This window comes from Piliocolobus tephrosceles, chromosome 2 (genome assembly GCF_002776525.5).
Source record: "Piliocolobus tephrosceles isolate RC106 chromosome 2, ASM277652v3, whole genome shotgun sequence".
In the NCBI taxonomy this organism is placed as follows: domain Eukaryota; kingdom Metazoa; phylum Chordata; class Mammalia; order Primates; family Cercopithecidae; genus Piliocolobus; species Piliocolobus tephrosceles.
In genome coordinates, this window is record NC_045435.1 from 37993835 (window position 1) to 38013208 (window position 19374).

The 19374-nt window shown below is 40.3% G+C and overlaps 1 protein-coding gene across 1 annotated transcript in view; it reads left to right on the plus strand.

Annotated features, from left to right (window-relative positions):
• The first annotated feature begins 316 nt into the window (after nucleotides 1-316).
• Nucleotides 317-19374, plus strand: part of SLC15A2 (solute carrier family 15 member 2) — a 52380-nt gene continuing 33322 nt past the window's right edge. The window contains exons 1-4 of the mRNA XM_023214541.2: nucleotides 317-592; nucleotides 2447-2534; nucleotides 3736-3877; nucleotides 18940-19032. Coding sequence (XP_023070309.1) covers nucleotides 488-592; nucleotides 2447-2534; nucleotides 3736-3877; nucleotides 18940-19032 — 428 coding nt within the window. The 5' untranslated portion in view covers nucleotides 317-487. The remainder of the gene's footprint in view (nucleotides 593-2446; nucleotides 2535-3735; nucleotides 3878-18939; nucleotides 19033-19374) is intronic.

Consider the following 19374-nt stretch of genomic DNA (forward strand, 5'->3'; position numbering starts at 1 on the left):
TTTTGTATTTTTAGTAGAGACGGGGTTTCACCATATTGGCCAGGCTAGTCTTGAATTCCTGACCTAAAATGATCCGCCTGCCTGGGCCTTCCAAAGTGCTGGGATTACAGGCGTGAACCACTGGCCCGACCTTGATATCAGTTTTTTCAATCTGTGCTTGAGGTGTTGTATTCTTAAGTATCTTGTACTCCTTTGTAAAGATAATCTTTCTTAAACATAGATTTTCTCATCAGTTCTCTAGCATTGTTTCATTCCATCTTTGGCATGTTTTCACTTTGCTGTGCTGTACTTTTACACATTCTTTTTAACTATAGCTTCCTGCTTTGCTCTGGATCAGGAAGCGATTGAAGCTGACACCCACAGAGTTAAACTCAGTTGCTGAAGCCACCAGCTCCCCCTCCCAGTCCTCCTTTTCAGAGTAGGCTGGCAGCTGTCCTAACTGCCTACTAAAGCCAAATGCTTGAGGAGAGAGAGAAAGGAGCCAGCCATGAATCCTTTCCAGAAAAATGAGTCCAAGGAAACTCTTTTTTCACCTGTCTCCATTGAAGACGTACCACCTCGACCTCCCAGCCCTCCAAAGAAGCCATCTCCGGTGAGTCCTTAGATTCAATCCTGCCTCTGACAGGAATGGCCTCCCTCTTTTGGCTCTCTTCCTTGGGCTCCGGAGCTTCAAGCTGAGCTGTATTAGGGTATTAAAATGATTCTCTCTTGGATTTAGAATTCACCTGAAACCAAATCTAAACAGAAGCTTCCTTTACATAAGAAGACAAAGCAGCAGGAAGAGGTAGTCAAATTTCTTCAGTTGGGATCCAGGGACTTGCTGAATTTCATTGCATATTCTGTTTCCCTGGGGAAAAAAAGCAATTTGAATGTCCAGGGAAACTTGGCAAGGATTCTTGTCTGGAGAACTATGTGTGATTGTTCCTTCTTTACCAATCTAAAAACTCTGCTCTTAGTTCTCCCTATGTGCAGAGTCTTCTGTTGAACACTAATGGAAGTTTCAAAATAGATCCAATCTCTGTTACTATGTGTTCCCAGTTTATTGTGGGAGATAGGGCAGAAAAACAGAGAAGTAATAGCAATGTTTTGCATTTATATACTTGCTAAAGCACTTCTAAACTCATCATCTCAGTCAATTCTTACATTAAAATTCTGTAAGTGGGGAGGATATAGTAATGATAGCCAAAATTTACTGAGTTCTTACTGTGGGCCAAAAGGTGACGTTATTCTCATTTCTTCAGAATAACAGAACAGAGGATTTGAGACAGGTGTAGTGACAATGCCAGTATCAGTATGTTAACACAGCCAGTGGCAGTGTTGCCTAACTAGTGACAGTAAGTCAGCTAAACTCCAGATTGCATAAGTCTCAAGCTGTGAGCGGCAAAGGTAAGAAGCCCAGTCCCCTGTATGTTTCAAACAAGTTATTTTAAAACATTAAAATATATTAATATTTAGGAGAATCGTTTATATATATATCCCTAGGGTTAAAAGAATAATACATTACTTTATTATTTTGCCTATTTTTTTTTAGTTAATGATATCTCTTCTGGTCCCAAAGAATTTAGGGCCACTTATGAAGATGTATATACTTCTCACAAAATGAGGCAATATAAATCTTATAAGATTTGACAGTACCGAGGACAGATACCTCTATGTCTCTTCTCATGTTAGTTGGCCTATTGTAATAGATAGGGAATTAAAATAAAACATAACGTTCCTTATAGTCTGACTGATATATTATGTGAAAAAACATAATTCTTTTAACGTCCAGTAGGATTATCATGAAAATGTTATAGAATCTTTTTAGTAGGAAGAGTAGACATTTAATTTTACAGGATTTAAGAACTCTGCCTAAAGTCAAGATGATCAATTAGCTTAACCCTTAGGAATCTCTGCCCTCCATGTTGGGCTCTGTGCCTGACTCCAGCAGCCTCTGAAGTAGAAGCTATCATATTTCCAGGATTCCTCCCAGCATGGCAAACAGAACAGCTGGGGACAAGAGGGGTCAGTCCCCATAGTGGAGCTAAGCAGAGACTGACATCTGAATCTCACTGCTTGGATATCGGGTATTCCATAGGCTACCTCTTTATTCTGTTCCTAGGAAGTAAATATGACCATTCTTCTGCCCCAGGGCCCTAGGCTTTTCATTTAGTAGTTATGGGAAGATGAGCAGGTCCTGATGTCTAGGATCAAGGAATATTTGAGCAAGTCCATGTAAAATAAACAAGAAACAAAATAATATTCAGATTAGCTTCTATTATTTCTAAATCAGTAATGTAAGCACTTTTAGTGTTATAATAGGTGTGTCATGAAGAGTAGAGACCATTGCTCCATTACCTACCATGACAATTTGAAATAAATGAATTTTTTTCATTTGTGAAGAAAACTAATTGTTGAAACAGGGGAAAACAGCTCATGCTTGAATCATTGCCTTCTTGTTGAATAGAAAATCTGTGGCTCCAACTATCCACTGAGCATTGCCTTCATTGTGGTGAATGAATTCTGCGAGCGCTTTTCCTATTATGGAATGAAAGGTAATTTTGTGTCCAAGAGTCCTACCTACTCTCTCCCACTCACCCTCACCCCATGTTTGTGACAGCCTGGTCTCTTTATATGCACTTATTTCCCTAGTCCACTCTTTCTGCCTTGGTCCAAATCGGTCCTTTACTTTGGCCAAGACTTTCAATAAATCTCTCATAGGATTTCACCTAATATATAGGCCAAGATCAGAAAGGCCTGAGAGAAACCAGAACACAGGCTTTGAGAATGTAAGTGGGTAGAGCTGGACATGATGGCATGTGCCTGTAGCCCCAACTACTTGGGAGGCTGAAGCAGGAGGATTGCTTGGGCCCAGGAGTTCAAGGTTATCGGGCACCTGTAATTGTGCCAGTGAATGGCCACTGCACTCCAGCCTGGGCAACATAGCAAGAACCCATCTCTGACAAAAAAAAAAAAAAAAGTGGGGAAGCTCTCATTATCTGAGTTACATTTTCCATACCTGTTCCTCAGGTATGAGCTAACAGCTCTTGGCTAAGAGCTCATACCTGAGGAACAGGTATGAAGGATGGAATTCAGATGAGAGCTCTCATCATCTTGTTGCTGGGAAGGAGAGGAGAGGGAAGGGATATTGGAAGCACCATGTTATGTTCATGGTTGGCCTAAATTATGCTAGAGGTGCACATAGACTGAAGGGAGGAGTATTATATTTGTACATTCAACATAGTCCCATTCACTCCCACAACTCCCATGGGGCCCTGCTTCTACTGCCTGGCAGTCACTTCTCAGTCATGTCACTGATGGGAGTACTGAAGGCCAAAATCACCTTATAAAGACCAGAGATTAAATATTTTTTTTCATAAATCGCTTTAGGCCGGGCCCGGTAGCTTACTCCTGTAATCCCAGCACTTTGGGAGGCCGAGGCAGGCGGATCACGAGGTCAGGAGATCGAGACCATCCTGGCTAACACGGTGAAACCCCATCTCTACTAAAAATACAAAAAAATTAGCTGGGCATTGTGGCGGGCACCTGTAGTCCCAGCTACTCCGGAGGCTGAGGCAGGAGAATGGCGTGAACCCGGGAGAGGGAGCTTGCAATGAGCCCAGATCGCGCCACTGCACTCCAGCCTGGGCGACAGAGCGAGATTCCAGCTCAAAAAAAAAAAAAAAAAAAAAAGTCACTTTAATGCATCTGTCTTGTTTTTTCTCCCCACACCCCCCCTTTTTTTTCCCACTACAGCTGTGCTGATCCTGTATTTCCTGTATTTCCTGCACTGGAATGAAGATACCTCCACATCTATATACCATGCCTTCAGCAGCCTCTGTTATTTTACTCCCATCCTGGGAGCAGCCATTGCTGACTCATGGTTGGGAAAATTCAAGTAAGGAAGATGGGAGGTCACATCCCTACAAGTTTCACAGATTGTGCAGAAGGCTATCACTTCTAACCTCTTGCTTCTGAGCAAGAACATACCTATGTCATGCGTGAAAAATAAGAATCTCTGTGCATCTGTGTAGTGTGGGAAATTAAAAAAAATAATAATAATCTCTGTGGCAACAAGGAAAGGCTATTCTTTTCATCATCAGTTTTTCCAATGTGTTTACATCCTCTTCAGTTGTGGTATCTTTTGTTCCTTAAAACTAATTTTAACCTTCCATTCCATAGTTTAATGTTAAATCTTCTTCTAATCTTGGTGGAGAGAGAAAGTACTATCCACCAGCAAATTTCTAATTTTAGCTGGCTGAGGTGGCTCACGCCTGTAATCCCAGCATTTTGGGAGGCCGAGGCAGGCAGATTGCCTGAGGTCAGGAGTTTGAGATTAGCCTGGCTAACACGGTGAAACCCTGTCTCTACTAAAAAGACAAAAATTAGCCAGGCATGATGGAGGGCGCCTGTAATCCCAGCTACTTGGGAGACTGAGGCAGGAGAATTGCTTGAACCTGGGAGGCAGAGGTTGCAGTGAGCCAAGATCGCGCCACTGCACTCCAGCCTGGGCAACAGAAGAAGAGTCTATCTCAAAAAAAAAAAAAAAAAAAAAAAAAAAAAAAAAAAAAAATCGAATTTTAGATGCTTTTAATGTGGTTATTTGATACTTTCTCCCATCTCTTCTCCATATTGAGTCCTCCCATCTCCTTTAGGATCTTTATGAGTGTCTCTTTTCAGCTCTTTTGCCATCTATTTCTCTTCTCTAACATCTTTTTGTAGTTTCCTTCCTACGAATCTAATATTTTCATGAGTTAGACTATTGGTTCATTCAGTTCAGTATCTTTTAAGTTCCCGAACATAGCACCAAGAGATACAACATGGTATAATGTTATAATTGTCCCCTATAACATTATCCTGATAAGCTAGAAATGGATTGTGGATATCCACTGCTCAATTATTTTCTATGGACCTGTCATTTGTCTAAAAGAGCATTTCTCAAAGGGCATTCTGTTCAAAACTATAAAATATAATGAGTTATGAGGGAAAATAAAGCTCTTGTGGTCAAACAAGTTTGGAAACTGTTAGGCTGAGCAAAGCTAAAAATGTTCCCTTACTGCATGACTTCTTATAGCCTTAAATATGCTAATATGGACTATAAAATCTCTGCAGAAGGTTGTAGTATGTAGTGTTTCTCAAACTAATGTGACTATGGAATATTTTTTCTGGATATTTTGTGGACCTAGTGTTCCAAGGAATTCTCTTTAGTAAACAGTGGTTTATAGCTTACTTTGGCCTATATATGTTCATTATTCGAAAAGGGTTTAATCAGCACCTAATATATATCTATAGACATAACACAGTACTGAACAGTTTCTTGACTTGGGAGAGGAATAGTGGGTGAGTAGCTGAGATCTACATTTGCTACATATGTAGTAGTAGTCACCAAAGTTATCTAGACAGGAGATTGGCACTACTTGCAGAATAAAAAGTGCAATCCATAGTCTATTTATTCAGTTGTAGAAGAAAGATTCATGTACATGATATACCACTTTTATTTATTTTTAAAAAATTTCCTTTAAGATTGAAGAAGTATAGTTACAGGATTTGGTGAGCAATTGTTTCCTGGTTAATTCAGAGAAAATTTAAGAACCTCCACTTGTGCCCTCAAGTCAATCCTTCTTGATGTATTTATTATTGTTTTTAATTTATTTTTATTGGGGTATAACTTACATAAAGTACACAAATTCAAAAGCCTTAACTGTACGACCTTGATCAGTTTTTATAAATGTATCACCATCACCTAGATCACTCTCCCTAGGGTCTCTGTACCCTCACTATTCCCCTCTCTCGCCTTCAAATTCTCCCAAAGAACCAGAGTCTTTTCCTGCAACCAGAAGCAGGTGCAAATCTCTCATAGTTTTAAATGAACAAAACTCATCTTGACTCTTCTTTTCCTATCATTTTTCTCTTATTACCATTAACACCATATTATAAAAATAATCCTCTGTGTGTGTTGCCTTTCTTTCTCACTCTTCATTATCACTTATGGTAGAGCAATATAATGTAATGCAATATAATCCAATTCAATTTAACTTGATTTGACCCAATTTAATTCAATAAATGTTTATTGAGCACTTTCTATTTGTCCAAGGAACCAAGGAGAATGAAGAGGTGAATTACACGTACTGTCTAATTCATATTGTTCATATTCAAATAGCTTTAATACAGAGCATATTGTAGTACAATAAGGTATACTATAAATCATCTTTTTTCCTATTGAAATTACTCCCTAAGATCACTGGTAAGGATTTAGTCATTAACAAATTCCAGTGGTCTTTTCTAAATTCTTGCTCATTTTGAACTTGTTATTAACATTTCAGTCTGTTTATCATTTCTATGAAACTCCCTGGCCTTCTCTACAGTATATTTTTCTTACTCTTGTCCTCTTGTGTCTTTTCTTATTTATCTGGCTTCTCTTTTGCCTCTTGTTTACTTCACTCTTTCCTGAGTATAAGCATTTTCCCAGGTTATAACTTTTACCCTCTTCTCTTTCTCTAGATTCTTCCTTAGCAAATTCTGTGGTGTTGATATTAGCTATATGCAGATGGCTCCTCAAATTCCAGTGAATTACATATTGGCATTTACCTCCTGGATTGTCCTAACTCCCCAAATCTGTTCTTTCTTCTGGCTTCCCTACATTCTTACATTCAATCAGTTATCAAATTCTGCCAATTCTGTTTGCCACAATCTCTCTCACATTTATCCTTTTTTCAGCATGAAATCCACTGCATTAATTGCCATCACCCAGTTTTGGTCTTCATTGTCTCAATGTCTTTAAATTGAGATATTAAAATGGACATCTAAAATGTTTTTACTGCTTCCAATCTCTTTTTCCTCCAATTGAGCATATACACTACTGCCAAATTAATCTTCCTAAAAGAAATCCTGATCACATTACTACTCTGCTCAGCAATTTCTGGTGACTATTAAATCACTGTCTACTAATCTCACTCCAACTGACTTTTCTGTGCTTATTGTCATACTTATCTCCTTTCAAGAATGGCCACTAGAGGAAAATTTAATACTAATATTTCTGTAATCATATCCAATGGGATCTCTTTTTCATGTCTGCTTGCATTGCTTCTGCTTCATGAAAACCCCTTCTTCCCCATCCTTTCATGTCCAAATGCTTTAAGGCTCACTCAAATACCACCTATGCTATGTACTATTCTCTGCCCCCTCACCTTTTACTATAGCCAGAAGTAATCTAGTGTTTTCTGAATTCTTTGTTTTCTCACCCTTATATGACATTTACTAAACTCTATCTTACTATAGTTATTTATTTATTTATATATGAATCTGATATCTTCTTTCAAACACCTAGAGGACAAAGTCATTTATATATATTTTTCCCCACCCACCCCAGTCATTTATATATTATATAAATATATATATAATGTGTATAATATATAAGTATATATTTAAGTATATATATAATATATATATATTTTTGTCGTTGAGACAAAGTCTCACTCTGTCGCCCAGGCTGGAGTGCAGTGATGCAATCTCGGCTCACTGCAACCTCTGCCTCCCAGGTCCAAGCGATTCTCCTGCCTCAGCCTCCTGAGTAGCTGGAATTATATGCACGTGCCACCATGCCCGGCTAATTTTTGTATTTTCAATAGAGATGAGATTTCACTATGTTGGCTAGGCTGGTCTCGAATCTTGACCTCAAGTGGTCCACCCACCTCCCTCTCCCAAATTGCTGGGATTACAAGTGTGAGCCACTGTGCCCAGCTGTGATTTATATTTTTATACAAGAGCACGTAGAATAGTGCCTAGCACGTAGCAGGCCCACAGTAACTCTTGGAATTCATAAATTTATTCACCCTCAGACCCTCAAATGTAGCCACATACTGCAGGTAGATGTAGACAGGCATGAAGGTTACTTTTATTTTATTGTGGGTATTGTGGTTGCTTTTTATTTTTATTTTTTATTTTTCATTTATTTATTTATTTGAGACAGAGTCTCACTCTGTCTCCCAGGCTAGAGTGCAGTAGCGCGTCTGCTCACTGCAAGCTCTGCCTCTCGGGTTCAGGCCATTCTCCTGCCTCAGCCTCCCAAGTAGCTGGGACTACAGGTGCTGGCCACCATGCCCGGCTAATTTTTTTTTGTATTTTCAATAGAGACAGGGTTTCACCGTGTTAGCCAGGATGGTCTCGATCTCCTGACCTCAATCCACCTGCCTCGACCTCCCAAAGTGCTGGGATTACAGGCATGAGCCACCGCGCCCGGCCTGTGATTGCTTTTTAAATAAGAAAACTTGGGGGTGATTGGTATCTCTTTCACAAAGGGAGTAGTTTGAGAAAACGTGGATAACTTGTTCTCCTGTTGTCATATTTGTGTGTGTGTGCGTGTGCACGTGTGCATGTTAACATATACAAACAGATGATAACAGCAACAAAAGGGGGTAAGTACTTAAAACTACCCTTCCTTAAGTTGGAAAATCAGAAAAAAGACAAGACTCTTCCTTTACTATCTTCTCTAATTTGAACCTGTAGCCTATTTTCTTCATTTGCTAGAGGAAAATGGATAGATTTTTGTTTCAAACTGTTAAGTTCTTCCCCACCTCTCATATGTTTCTCTGCCTGAGTATGTGTTTGTGTGTGTGCGTATGTGTGTGTGTGTGTGGTGTGTTAACTTTTATTCAGGTGTTACCTTGAGGGTGAAAAGCCTTCTATAACATTAGAAAGATTGTTCAAACCCTGAAGGGGCAATTTCCTGAATTTAGTAAACAACTTCTATTAAAAATCTTTCCTCTCTTTGCTATCCCAGAATAATAGATTTGTTAAGAGGAAATGGGCATCCAGAGTCCCTGACTCTTGTTTAAGGAACTCCCTATGCCAGGAAAGAAGTGATTCTTTCTTCAGAGCTACACACAGGAAAGACTAATCAATAGGTACACAGTGGGAAAACAAAAATTATTAAACATGCATATTGGTTTCTCAAGGATGCTATTTGTAGTGTCAAGTTGGTTTTAAGAAAGGAAAACACTTTTAGTCATAGTTCCTAGATTTTATATGCTATTACCCAGGCTCATCAGTTTTGATTTTTGACCTGGGCAATCACTTAGAACCACTCTCTTAAAGGTGTTTATCATGCTTTTATAAAAAATTTTAATTTTTATTTTTTATTATACTTTTAAGTTCTAGGGTACACGTGCACAACGTGCAAGTTTGTTACATAAGTACACATGTGCCATGTTGGTTTGTTGCACCCACGAACTCACCATTTACATTAGTATTTCTCCTAATGCTATCCCTCCCCTGGCCCCCACACCCTACGACAAGCCCCCATGTGTGATGTTCCCCGCCCTGTGTCCAAGTGTTCTCATTATTCAGTTCCCACCTATGAGTGAGAACATCGGTGTTTGGTTTTCTGTTGTTGTGATAGTTTCCTCAGAATGATGGTTTCCAGCTTCATCCATGTCCCTGCAAAGGACATGAACTCATCCTTTCTTATGGTTGCATAGTATTCCATGGTGTATATGTGCTACATTTTCTTAATCCACGCTGTCATTGATGGACATTTGGGTTGGTTCCAAGTCTTTGCTATTGTGAATAGTGCTGCAATAAACATACATGTGCATGTGTCTTTACAGTAGCATGATTTATAATCCTTTGGGTATATACCTGGTAATGGGATGACAGGGTCAAATGGTATTTCTAGTTCTAGATCTCTGTTTTCCACAATAGTTGAATTAGTTTACACTCCCACCAACAGTGTAAAAGCATTCCTATTTCTCCACATTCTCTCCATCATCTGTTGTCTCCTCCTTTTTAATGATTGCCATTCTAACTGGTGTGAGATGGTATCTCATTGTGGTTTTGATTTGCATTTCTCTGATGACCAGTGATGATGACCTTTTTTTCATGTGTCTGTTGGCTGCTGAAATGTCTTCTTTTGAGAAGTGTCTGTTCATATACTTTGCCCACTTTTTCATGGTGTTGTTTGTTTTCTTTCTTGTAAATTTGTTTAAGTTCTTTGTAGATTCTGGATATTAGCCCTTTGTCAGATGAGTAGATTGCAAAAATTTTCTCCCATTCTGTAGGTTGCCTGTTCACTCTGATGGTAGTTTCTTTTGCTGTGCAGAAACTCTTTAGTTTAATTAGATCCCATTTGTCAATTTTTGCTTTTGTGGCCATTGCTTTTGGTGTTTTAGTCATGAAGTCCTTGCTCATGCCTATGTCTTGAATGGTATTGTCTAGCTTTTCTTCTAGGGTTTTTATGGTTTTAGGTCTAACATTTAAGTCTTTAATCCATCTTGATTTAATTTCTGTATAAAGTGTAAGGAAGGGATCCAGTTTCAGCTTTCTGCTTAGGGCTAGCCAGTTTTCCCAGCACCATGTATTAAATAGGGAATCCTTTCCCCATTGCTTGTTTTTGTCAGGTTTGTCAAAGATCAGATGCTTGTAGATGTGTGGTGTTATTTCTGAGGCCTCTGTTCTGTTCCATTGGTCTATATATGTGTTTTGGTACCAGTACCATGCTGTTTTGGTTACTGTAGCCTTGTAGTATAGTTTGAAGTCAGATAGCGTGATGCCTCCAGCTTTGTTCTTTTAGCTTAGGATTGTCTTGGCAATGTGGTCTCTTTCTTGTGTCCATATGAACTTTAAAGTAGTTTTTTCCAATTCTCTGAATAAAGTCATTGGTAGCTTGATGGGGATGGCATTGAATCTATAAATTACCTTGGGCAGTATGGCCATTTTCACAATATTGATTCTTCCTATCCATGAGCATGGACTGTTCTTCCATTTGTTTGTGTCCTCTTTTATTTCATTGAGCAATTGTTTGTGTTCTCCTTGAAGAGGTCCTTCACATCCCTTGTTAGCTGGATTCCTAGGTTTTTTATTCTCTTTGTAGCAATTGTGAATGGAAGTTTACTCAGGATTTGGCTCTCTGTTTGTCTGTTATTGGTGTATAGGAATGCTTGTGATTTTTGCACATTAATTTTGTATCCTGAGACTTTGCTGAAGTTGCTTATCAGCTTGAGGAGATTTGGGGCTGAGACAATGGGGTTTTCTAAATATACAATCATGTCATCTGCAAACAGGGACAATGTGATTTCCTCCTTTCCTAGTTGAATATCCTTATTTCTTTCTCTTGCCTGATTGCCCTGGCCAGAACTTCCAACACTATGTTGAATAGGAGTGGTGAAAGAGAGCATGCCTATCTTGTGCCAGTTTTCAAAGGGAATGCTTCCAGTTTTTGCCCATTCAGTATGATATTGGCTGTGGGTTTGTCATAAGTAGCTCTTATTATTTTGAGATATGTTCCATCGATACCTACTTTATTGAGAGTTTTTAGCATGAAGGACTGTGGAATTTTGTCAAAGGCCTTTTCTGCATCTATTGAGATAATCATGTGGTTTTTGTTGTTAGTTCTGTTTATGTGATGGATTATGTTTATTGATTTGCATGTGTTGAACCAGCCTTGCATCTCAGGGATGAAGTCAACTTGATTGTGATGGATAAGTTTTTGATATGCTGCTGGCTTCGGTTTGCCAGTATTTTATTGAGGATTTCCGCATTGGTGTTCACCAGGGATACTGGTCTAAAATTCTCTTTTTTGTTGTGTCTCTGCCAGTCTTTGGTATCAGGATGACGTTGGCCTCATGAAATGAATTAGGGAGGAGTCCCCCTTTTTCTATTGATTGGAAAAGTTTCAAAAGGAATGGTACCAGTTCCTTTTTAAACCTCTGGTAGAATTCGGCTGTGAATCCGTCTGGTCCTGGCTTTTTTTTTTTTTTTTTTTTGGTTTGTAAGCTATTAATTATTGCCTCAATTTCAGAACCTGTTATTGATCTATTCAGAGATTCAACTTCTTCCTGGTTTAGTCTTGGGAGGGTGTATGTGTCCAGGAATGTATCCATTTCTTCTAGATTTTCTAGTTTATTTGCATAGAGGTGTTTACAGTATTATCTGATGGTAGTTTGTATTTCTATGGGATGGGTGGTGATATCCCCTTTATCATTTTTTATTGTGTCGATTTGATTCTTCTCTCTTTATTCTTTATTAGTCTTGCTAGCAGTCTATCGATTTTGTTGATCTTTTCAAAAATCCAGCTCCTGGATTCATTGGTTTTTTAAAGGGTTTTTTGTGTCTCTATCTCCTTGAGTTCTGCTCTGATCTTAGTTGTTTCTTGCCTTCGGCTAACTTTTGAATTTGTTTGCTCTTGCTTCTCTAGTTCTTTTAATGGTGACGTTAGGGTGTCAATTTTAAATCTTTCCTACTTTCTCTTGTGGACATTTAGTGCTGTAAATTTCCCTCTAAACACTGCTTTAAATGTGTCCCAGAGATTCTGCTATGTTGTGTCAATTTGGCTTTCAACATTTGAAAGCCAATGTTTTCATTGGTTTCAAAGAACATCTTTAGTTCTGCCTTCATTTTGTTTTTACCTAGTAGTCATTTAGAAGCAGGTTGTTCAGTTTCTATGTAGTCATGTGGTTTTGAGTGAGTTTCTTAATCCTGAGTTCTAATTTGATTGCACTATGGTCTGAGAGACAGTTTGTTGTGATTTCTGTTCTTTTTCATTTGTTGAGGAGTGCTTTACTTCCAACTATGTGGTCACTTTTGGAATAAGTGCCATGTGGTGCTGAAAAGAATGTATATTGTGTTGATTTGGAGTGGAGAGTTCTGTAGATGTTTATTAGGTCCACTTGGTGCAGAGCTGAGTTCATGTCCTGGATATCCTTGTTAACCTTCTGTCTCATTGATCTGTCTAATATTGACAGTGGGGTGTTAAAGTCTTCCATTATTATTGTGTGGGAGTCTAAGTCTCTTTGTAGGTCTCTAAGGACTTGTTTTATGAATCTGAGTGCTCCTGTAGTGAGTGCATATATATTCAGGATAGCCAGGTCTTCTTGTTGAATTGATCCCTTTACCATTGTATAATGGCCTTCCTTGTCTCTTTTGATCTTTGTTGGTTTAAAGTCTGTTTTATCAGAGACTAGGATTACAACCCCTGCTTTTTTTTTTTGCTTTCCATTTGCTTGGTAGATTGGGTAGATCTTCCTCCATCTCTTTATTTCAAGCCTATGTGTGTCTCTGCACTTGAGATGGGTCTCCTGAATACAGCACACTGATGGGTCTTGATTCTTTATCCAGTTTGCCAGTCTGTGTCTTTTAATTGGGGCATTCAGCCCATTTACATTTAAGGTTAATATTGTTATGTGTGAATTTGATCCTGTCATTATGATGTTAGTTGGTTACTTTGCCCGTTAGTTGATGCAGTTTCTTTCTAGCATTGATGGTCTTTACAATTTGGCATGTTTTTGCAGTTGCTGGTACTGGTTGTTCCTTTCCATGTTTAGTGCTTCCTTCAGGAGCTCTTGTAAGGCAGGCCTGGTAGTGACAAAATCTCTCAGCATTTGCTTGTCTGTAAAGAATTTGATTTCTCCTTCACTTATGAAGCTTAGTTTGGCTGGATATGAAATTCTGGGTTGAAAATTCTTTTCTTTAAGAATGTTTAAGGCCGGACGCGGTGGCTCAAGCCTGTAATCCCAGCACTTTGGGAGGCCGAGATGGGCGGATCACGAGGTCAGGAGTTCGAGACCATCCTGGCTAACACGGTGAAACCCCATCTCTACTAAAAAATACAAAAAGCTAACTGGGAGAGGTGGCTGGCGCCTGTAGTCCCAGCTACTCAGGAGGCTGAGGCAGGAGAATGGCGCAAACCTGGGAGGCGGAACTTGCAGTGAGCTGAGATCGGGCCACTGCACTCCAGCCCGGGCGACAGAGCGAGACTCCGTCTCAAAAAAAAAAAAAAGAGAGAATGTTTAATATTGGCCCCCACTCTCTTCTGGCCAAGAGATCTGCTGTTAGTCTGATGGGCTTGCCTTTGTGGGTAACCTGACATTTCTCTCTGGCTGCCCTTAACATTTTTTCCTTCATTTCAACTTTGGTGAATCTGACAATTATGTGTCTCGGGGTTGTTCTTCTCAAGGAGTATCTTTGTGGTGTTCTCTGTATTTCCTGAATTTGAATGTTGGCCTGCCTTGCTACACTGGGTAAGTTCTCCTGGATAATATCCTGAAGAGTGTTTTCCAGCTTTGTTCCATTCTCCCTGTCACTTTCAGGTACACCAATCAAATGTAGATTTGGTGTTTTCACATAGTCCTATATTCTTGGAGGCTTTCTTCATTTCTTTTTATTCTTTTTTTTCTAAACTTCTCTTCTTGCTTTATTTCATTTATTTGATGTTCAATCACTGATACCCTTTCTTCCACTTGTTTGAATTGGCTATTGAAGCTTGTGCATGCATCACATAGTTCTCGTGCCATGGTTTTCAGCTCCATCAGGTCATTTAAGGTCTTCTCTACAGTGTTTATTCTAGTTAGCCATTCATCTAATCTTTTCCCAAGTTTTTTAGCTTCCTTGTAATGGGTTCAAACATCCTCCTTTATCTTGGAGAAGTTTATTATTACCAACCTTCTGAAGCCTACTTCTGTCAGTTCATCAAAATCATTCTCCTTCCAGCTTTGTTCCATTGTTGGCAAGGAGCTGCAATCCTTCGGAGGAGAAGAGGTGCTCTGGCTTTTAGAATTTTCAGCTTTTCTGCTCTAGTTTCTCCCCATCTTTGTGGTTTTCTCTACCTTTGGTCTTTGATGCTGGTGACCTACAGATGGGGTTTTGTGTGGATGTACTTTCTGTTGATGTTGATGCTATTTCTTTCTGTTTGTTAGTTTTCCTTCTAAAATTCAGATCCCTCAGCTGCAAGTCTGTTGGACTTTGCTGGAGGTCCACTCCAAACCCTGTTTGCCAGGTATCACCAGTGGAGCCTGCAGAACAGCAAATATTGCAGAACAGCAAATATTGCTGCCTGATCTTTCCTCTGTAAGCTTCGTCCCAGAGGGGCACCTGCCTGTATGAGGTGTCAGTCAGTCCCCACTGAGAGATGTCTCCCAGTTAGGCTACACATGCTTCAGGGACCCACTTGAGGAGGCAGTCTGTCCTTTCTCAGAGCTCAAAAACCATGCTGGGAGAACCACTGCTGTCTTCAGAGCTGTCAGACAGGGATGTTTAGGTCTGCAGAAGTTTCTGCTGCCTTTTGTTCCACTATGCCCTGACCCCAGAGGTGGAGTCTATGGAGGCAGCAGGCCTTGCAGAGCTGTGGTGGGCTGCACCTAGTTCAAGCTTCCCCGGCTGCTGTGTTTACCTACTCAAGCCTCAGTAATGGCAGATGCCCCCTCCCCCTGCTAAGCTGCTGCCTCGTGGGTCAATCTCAGACTGCTGTGCTAGAAGTGAGCAAGGCTCCGTGAGCATGGGACCCACCGAGCCAGGCGCAGGATATAATCTCCTGGTGTGCCATTTGCTAAGATCATTGGAAAAGCACAGTATTTTGTTGGGAGTGTCCCGATTTTCCAGGTACAGTCTGTCATGGCTTCCCTTGGCTAGAAAAGGGAAATCCCCCAACGCCTTGTGCTTCCCAGGTGAGGCGATGCCCCACCATGCTTTGGCTCACTCTCCATGGGCTGCACCCACTGTCCAACCAGTCCCAATGCGGTGAACCACGTACCTTAGTTGGAAATGCAGAAATCACCGTCTTCTGCATCGACCACGCTGGGAGCTACAAACCGGAGCTGTTCCTATTTGGCCATCTTGAAGTTATTATGCTTTTGAATGTCTTCTCCACACTTCTCTTTTCTCTTTCTCCCAGTGGGTCTGCATAGTATGTCCTTTCTCCTCTTTTTTTGTCTAATCTGAACTGATCTTCTTTTCTTCATGCAAGGTCTCTTCCTCTTCCATCACTACACACTCTCAACCTCTGTATATACCTCTTCTCAGTTCCTAAGCTCCTACTAAAAATGGCTCTGGCTTTTTATATTCTTATGGTGAAATAAAATATATTACTTCTTTCTCTTCCATTTCCTTTTTCCACATTAACTTGTTCGTGATAAAACCAGAGGAATGCTGGGTTGTGAGTTAAATATAGAAGCTCTACACCTAACCCTAATACTAATTAAAATGTCACTTTGGGGCCAGGTGTAGTGACTCATGTCTGTAATCCCAGCACTTTGGGAGGCTGAGGCAGGAGGACTGTTTAAGGCCAGGAGTTTGAGACCAGCCTGGTCAGCATCGCAAGACCTCATCTCTACAATAAAAGAAAGTCACTGTTTATTTATTTTTATTTATTTATTTTATTTATTGATTTTTTTATTTCTTTGAGATGGAGTGTCATTCTGTCTCCCAAGCTGGAGTGCAGTGGTGTGGGATCTTGGCTCACTGCAACCTCCGCCTCCTGGGTTCAAGTAATCCACCCATCTCAGCCTCCCAAGTAGCTGGGATTACAGGCACGCACCACCATGCCTGGCTAATTTTTGTATTTTTTGTGGAGGTGAGTTTTCACTGTGTTGGCCAGGCTGATCTTGAGCTCTTGACCTCAAGTGATCCATCCACCTCAGCCCCACAAAGTACTGGGATTACAGGGGTGAACCACTGCAACTGGCCCAAAAGTCACTGTTTAGAAATGTCATTTGACCTGTCTGGATTGATTTGTAAAATTGAAGGATTAGTGAAGTCAGCCTAAAGCATTTCTGTGTCCCGTGGTTGGGATTACAATGACCCTAATATCTCATTTCAAATGCAGAATTTTCAGGTCTCTTGACTTCTTGCTCCTCCTATTAGTTTCTGCCATTAGTTTCCTCTCTGATATCCTTTATATCTAAACTATTTCCTATGAGGGTTTTTTTTTGTTTGTTTTTTGTTTTGTTTTGTTTTTATCTATAAGGTTGCCTATTTTCCTCCTAAACCACTTACACTTCTGTCATTCATTTAGTCCAAGCTTGTCCAACCTGCAGCCTGCAAGCCACATGGAGCCCAGAACAGCTTTGAATGTGGCCCAATACAAATTTGTAAACTTTCTTAAAACATTATGAGACTTTTTTTTTTTTTTTTTTTTTTTTTAGCTCACCAACTATTGTTAGTGTTGGTGTATTTTATGTGTGGTCCAAGACAATACATCTTCCAATGTGGCCCAGGGAAGCCAAAAGATTGGACGCTCCTGATTTAGTCCATCAATTCGATACTGATCTTACTACCCAGACTATATCACTCTGGCTCAAACTCCTTTTTTTCCCCTCTATGATGATCTAACATAGATCACCTGTTTGGGGTTCATGATAGCTAGCATTTTTTTTTTCTGTTCCTTTTTATTCCCTTTCTTGCTATTTATTCTTCTTATTACAACAAGGAGAACCTTTCTCTAGAAGATGTTACAAGACCTTTTGGGAAAGCTTGTCTCCTCCCCTGATGTTAATTAGTCCTACATTAGTCACCTAACTTCTTCTTTTTTTTTTTTTTTTTTTTTGAGACGGAGTCTTGCTCTCTCACCAGCCTGGAGTGCAGTGGCGCCATCTCTTGACTCACTGCAACCTCTGACTTCCTGGTTCAAGCGATTCTCCTGCCTCAGCCTCCCGCATAGCTGGGATTATAGGCGCATGTCCCTATGTCCAGCTAATTTTTGTATTTTTCATAGAGACAGGGTTTCACCATGTTGGTCGGGATGGTCTCCGTCTCCTGACCTCGTGATCCACCTGCCTTGGCCCCACAAAGTGCTGGGATTACAGGCGTGAGTCACCGTGCCCAGCCTAGTTACCTAACTTCCTGCCCCCTACCCACCAGACCCTTTAAGGTCCCTGCCCTAGAAAGCCGACCCAAGGATTAGGCACTTAGAATGAGAAATCCACATCCTGAGAGTTCTGACATCTCCGGCCTCTCTTTGCTATCTTTATTCCATTCTATTCTCTGTATTCCACATTAGCACATAACACCTTAAGAATTGCAGGTGTAAACTGTATAATTTCCCAGGTTCATTATAATGCTAACATTCTACTTGTATGTAGGAATGCTGGTGTCGGGCCGGGCGCGGTGGCTCAAGCCTGTAATCCCAGCACTTTGGGAGGCCGAGACGGGCGGATCACGAGGTCAGGAGATCGAGACCATCCTGGCTAACACGGTGAAACCCCGTCTCTACTAAAAAATACAAAAACTAGCCGGGCGAGGTGGCGGGCGCCTGTAGTCCCAGCTACTCGGGAGGCTGAGGCAGGAGAATGGCGTGAACCCGGGAGGCGGAGCTTGCAGTGAGCTGAGATCCGGCCACAGTACTCCATCCCGGTCGACAGAGTGAGACTCTGCCTCAAAAAAAAAAAAAAAAAAAAAAAAAAGGAATGCTGGTGTGGTAGTACACATAAGGGATATATGTTGTAGTGTGCCATATTCCAGTGTGTGAATCTCTCTGTATGTTCTTAGCGGAGTTCCTTATTCTACTTTCTATTTGCTGTTCAAGTTCTTTGAGAAAACAATACAACAGAATGTTCCTTCCAACTGCATGGTTTTTATCACTGGACACTCTATTCTAAGTCCCTGACTCCTTTCTTACCCTTGTTAACTTGTCCCTGAAGAAACTGTGGTGAGGATTACAATTAATCCAAGAATCCAAGTTACACAGGCTGAACGTGAGAGCTTTTTACCTCCCAGTGCTTCTTTAGTTTTGAGGAAGTCATTTGGGTTAACCATTCCTGTTTACCTGAAGTTCTTCCTTGACCCCTCTTGCTCCCTACAGCAAAAGACATTCCTTGAGAAAAACGCCTAAGGTCCAAATATCCTCTTCTACTGGTTCTCCCATTTTAAAACATTGTTACTTTTGCTACAAATCCACCTTGTTCTTGTCATGTCTGTACAAAGTAGGGTTTCTCTGTGTATGTGTGAAGTGAGCGGGTAGCGGGAAAGGGGAAGGTGGGTATAGGAAGGGAACTTGAACACTACAAAGTGAAGAATTCCACTCCTTTTTCCTAGTCAGTTTACTTCATTCACCATTATTGTCTCTATTTGGATTTCTCAGATAATTCTTTCCCCTTCCTCCTCCATTTATCCCCACACTGAGAACAGTACCTAAGTCTATGTTATTCAAGTCTCTCAGTTCTGGTTTTAGACCCACTGATTTAGCTCTCTCAACAGGACAATCATCTATCTCTCCTTGGTGTATGTGCTTGGCCATGTGATCAAGTCCTTGGGTGCCTTACCAATACTGGGAGGACAAGTGGTACACACGTGAGTAAAATCATGGAATCAACTAAACTACTTTTCTCAAGCATTCGTTACAAATGATTTTCTATTTTCTTACCAGAGATGTCCCTTTATTTTCAAACTACAGTTTTACTACAAAAGAGGTTAAGAAAAACAGTCTTATGACCAGTTGAACTCTTTCCTGCTTTATCTGAGCTCATCTGTTTTTGGGACTTGTAGAATGCCTAGTTAGTATCCTCTTCATGTGCTTGAAAATAAACAAAACTTTCACACCCTACATATTCCCTCACCTTTTTATTCATCCATGCAACTATACTTTACCAGGGTTAAAAAAAATGTCTATAATATTTCCTTATAATTAATTGT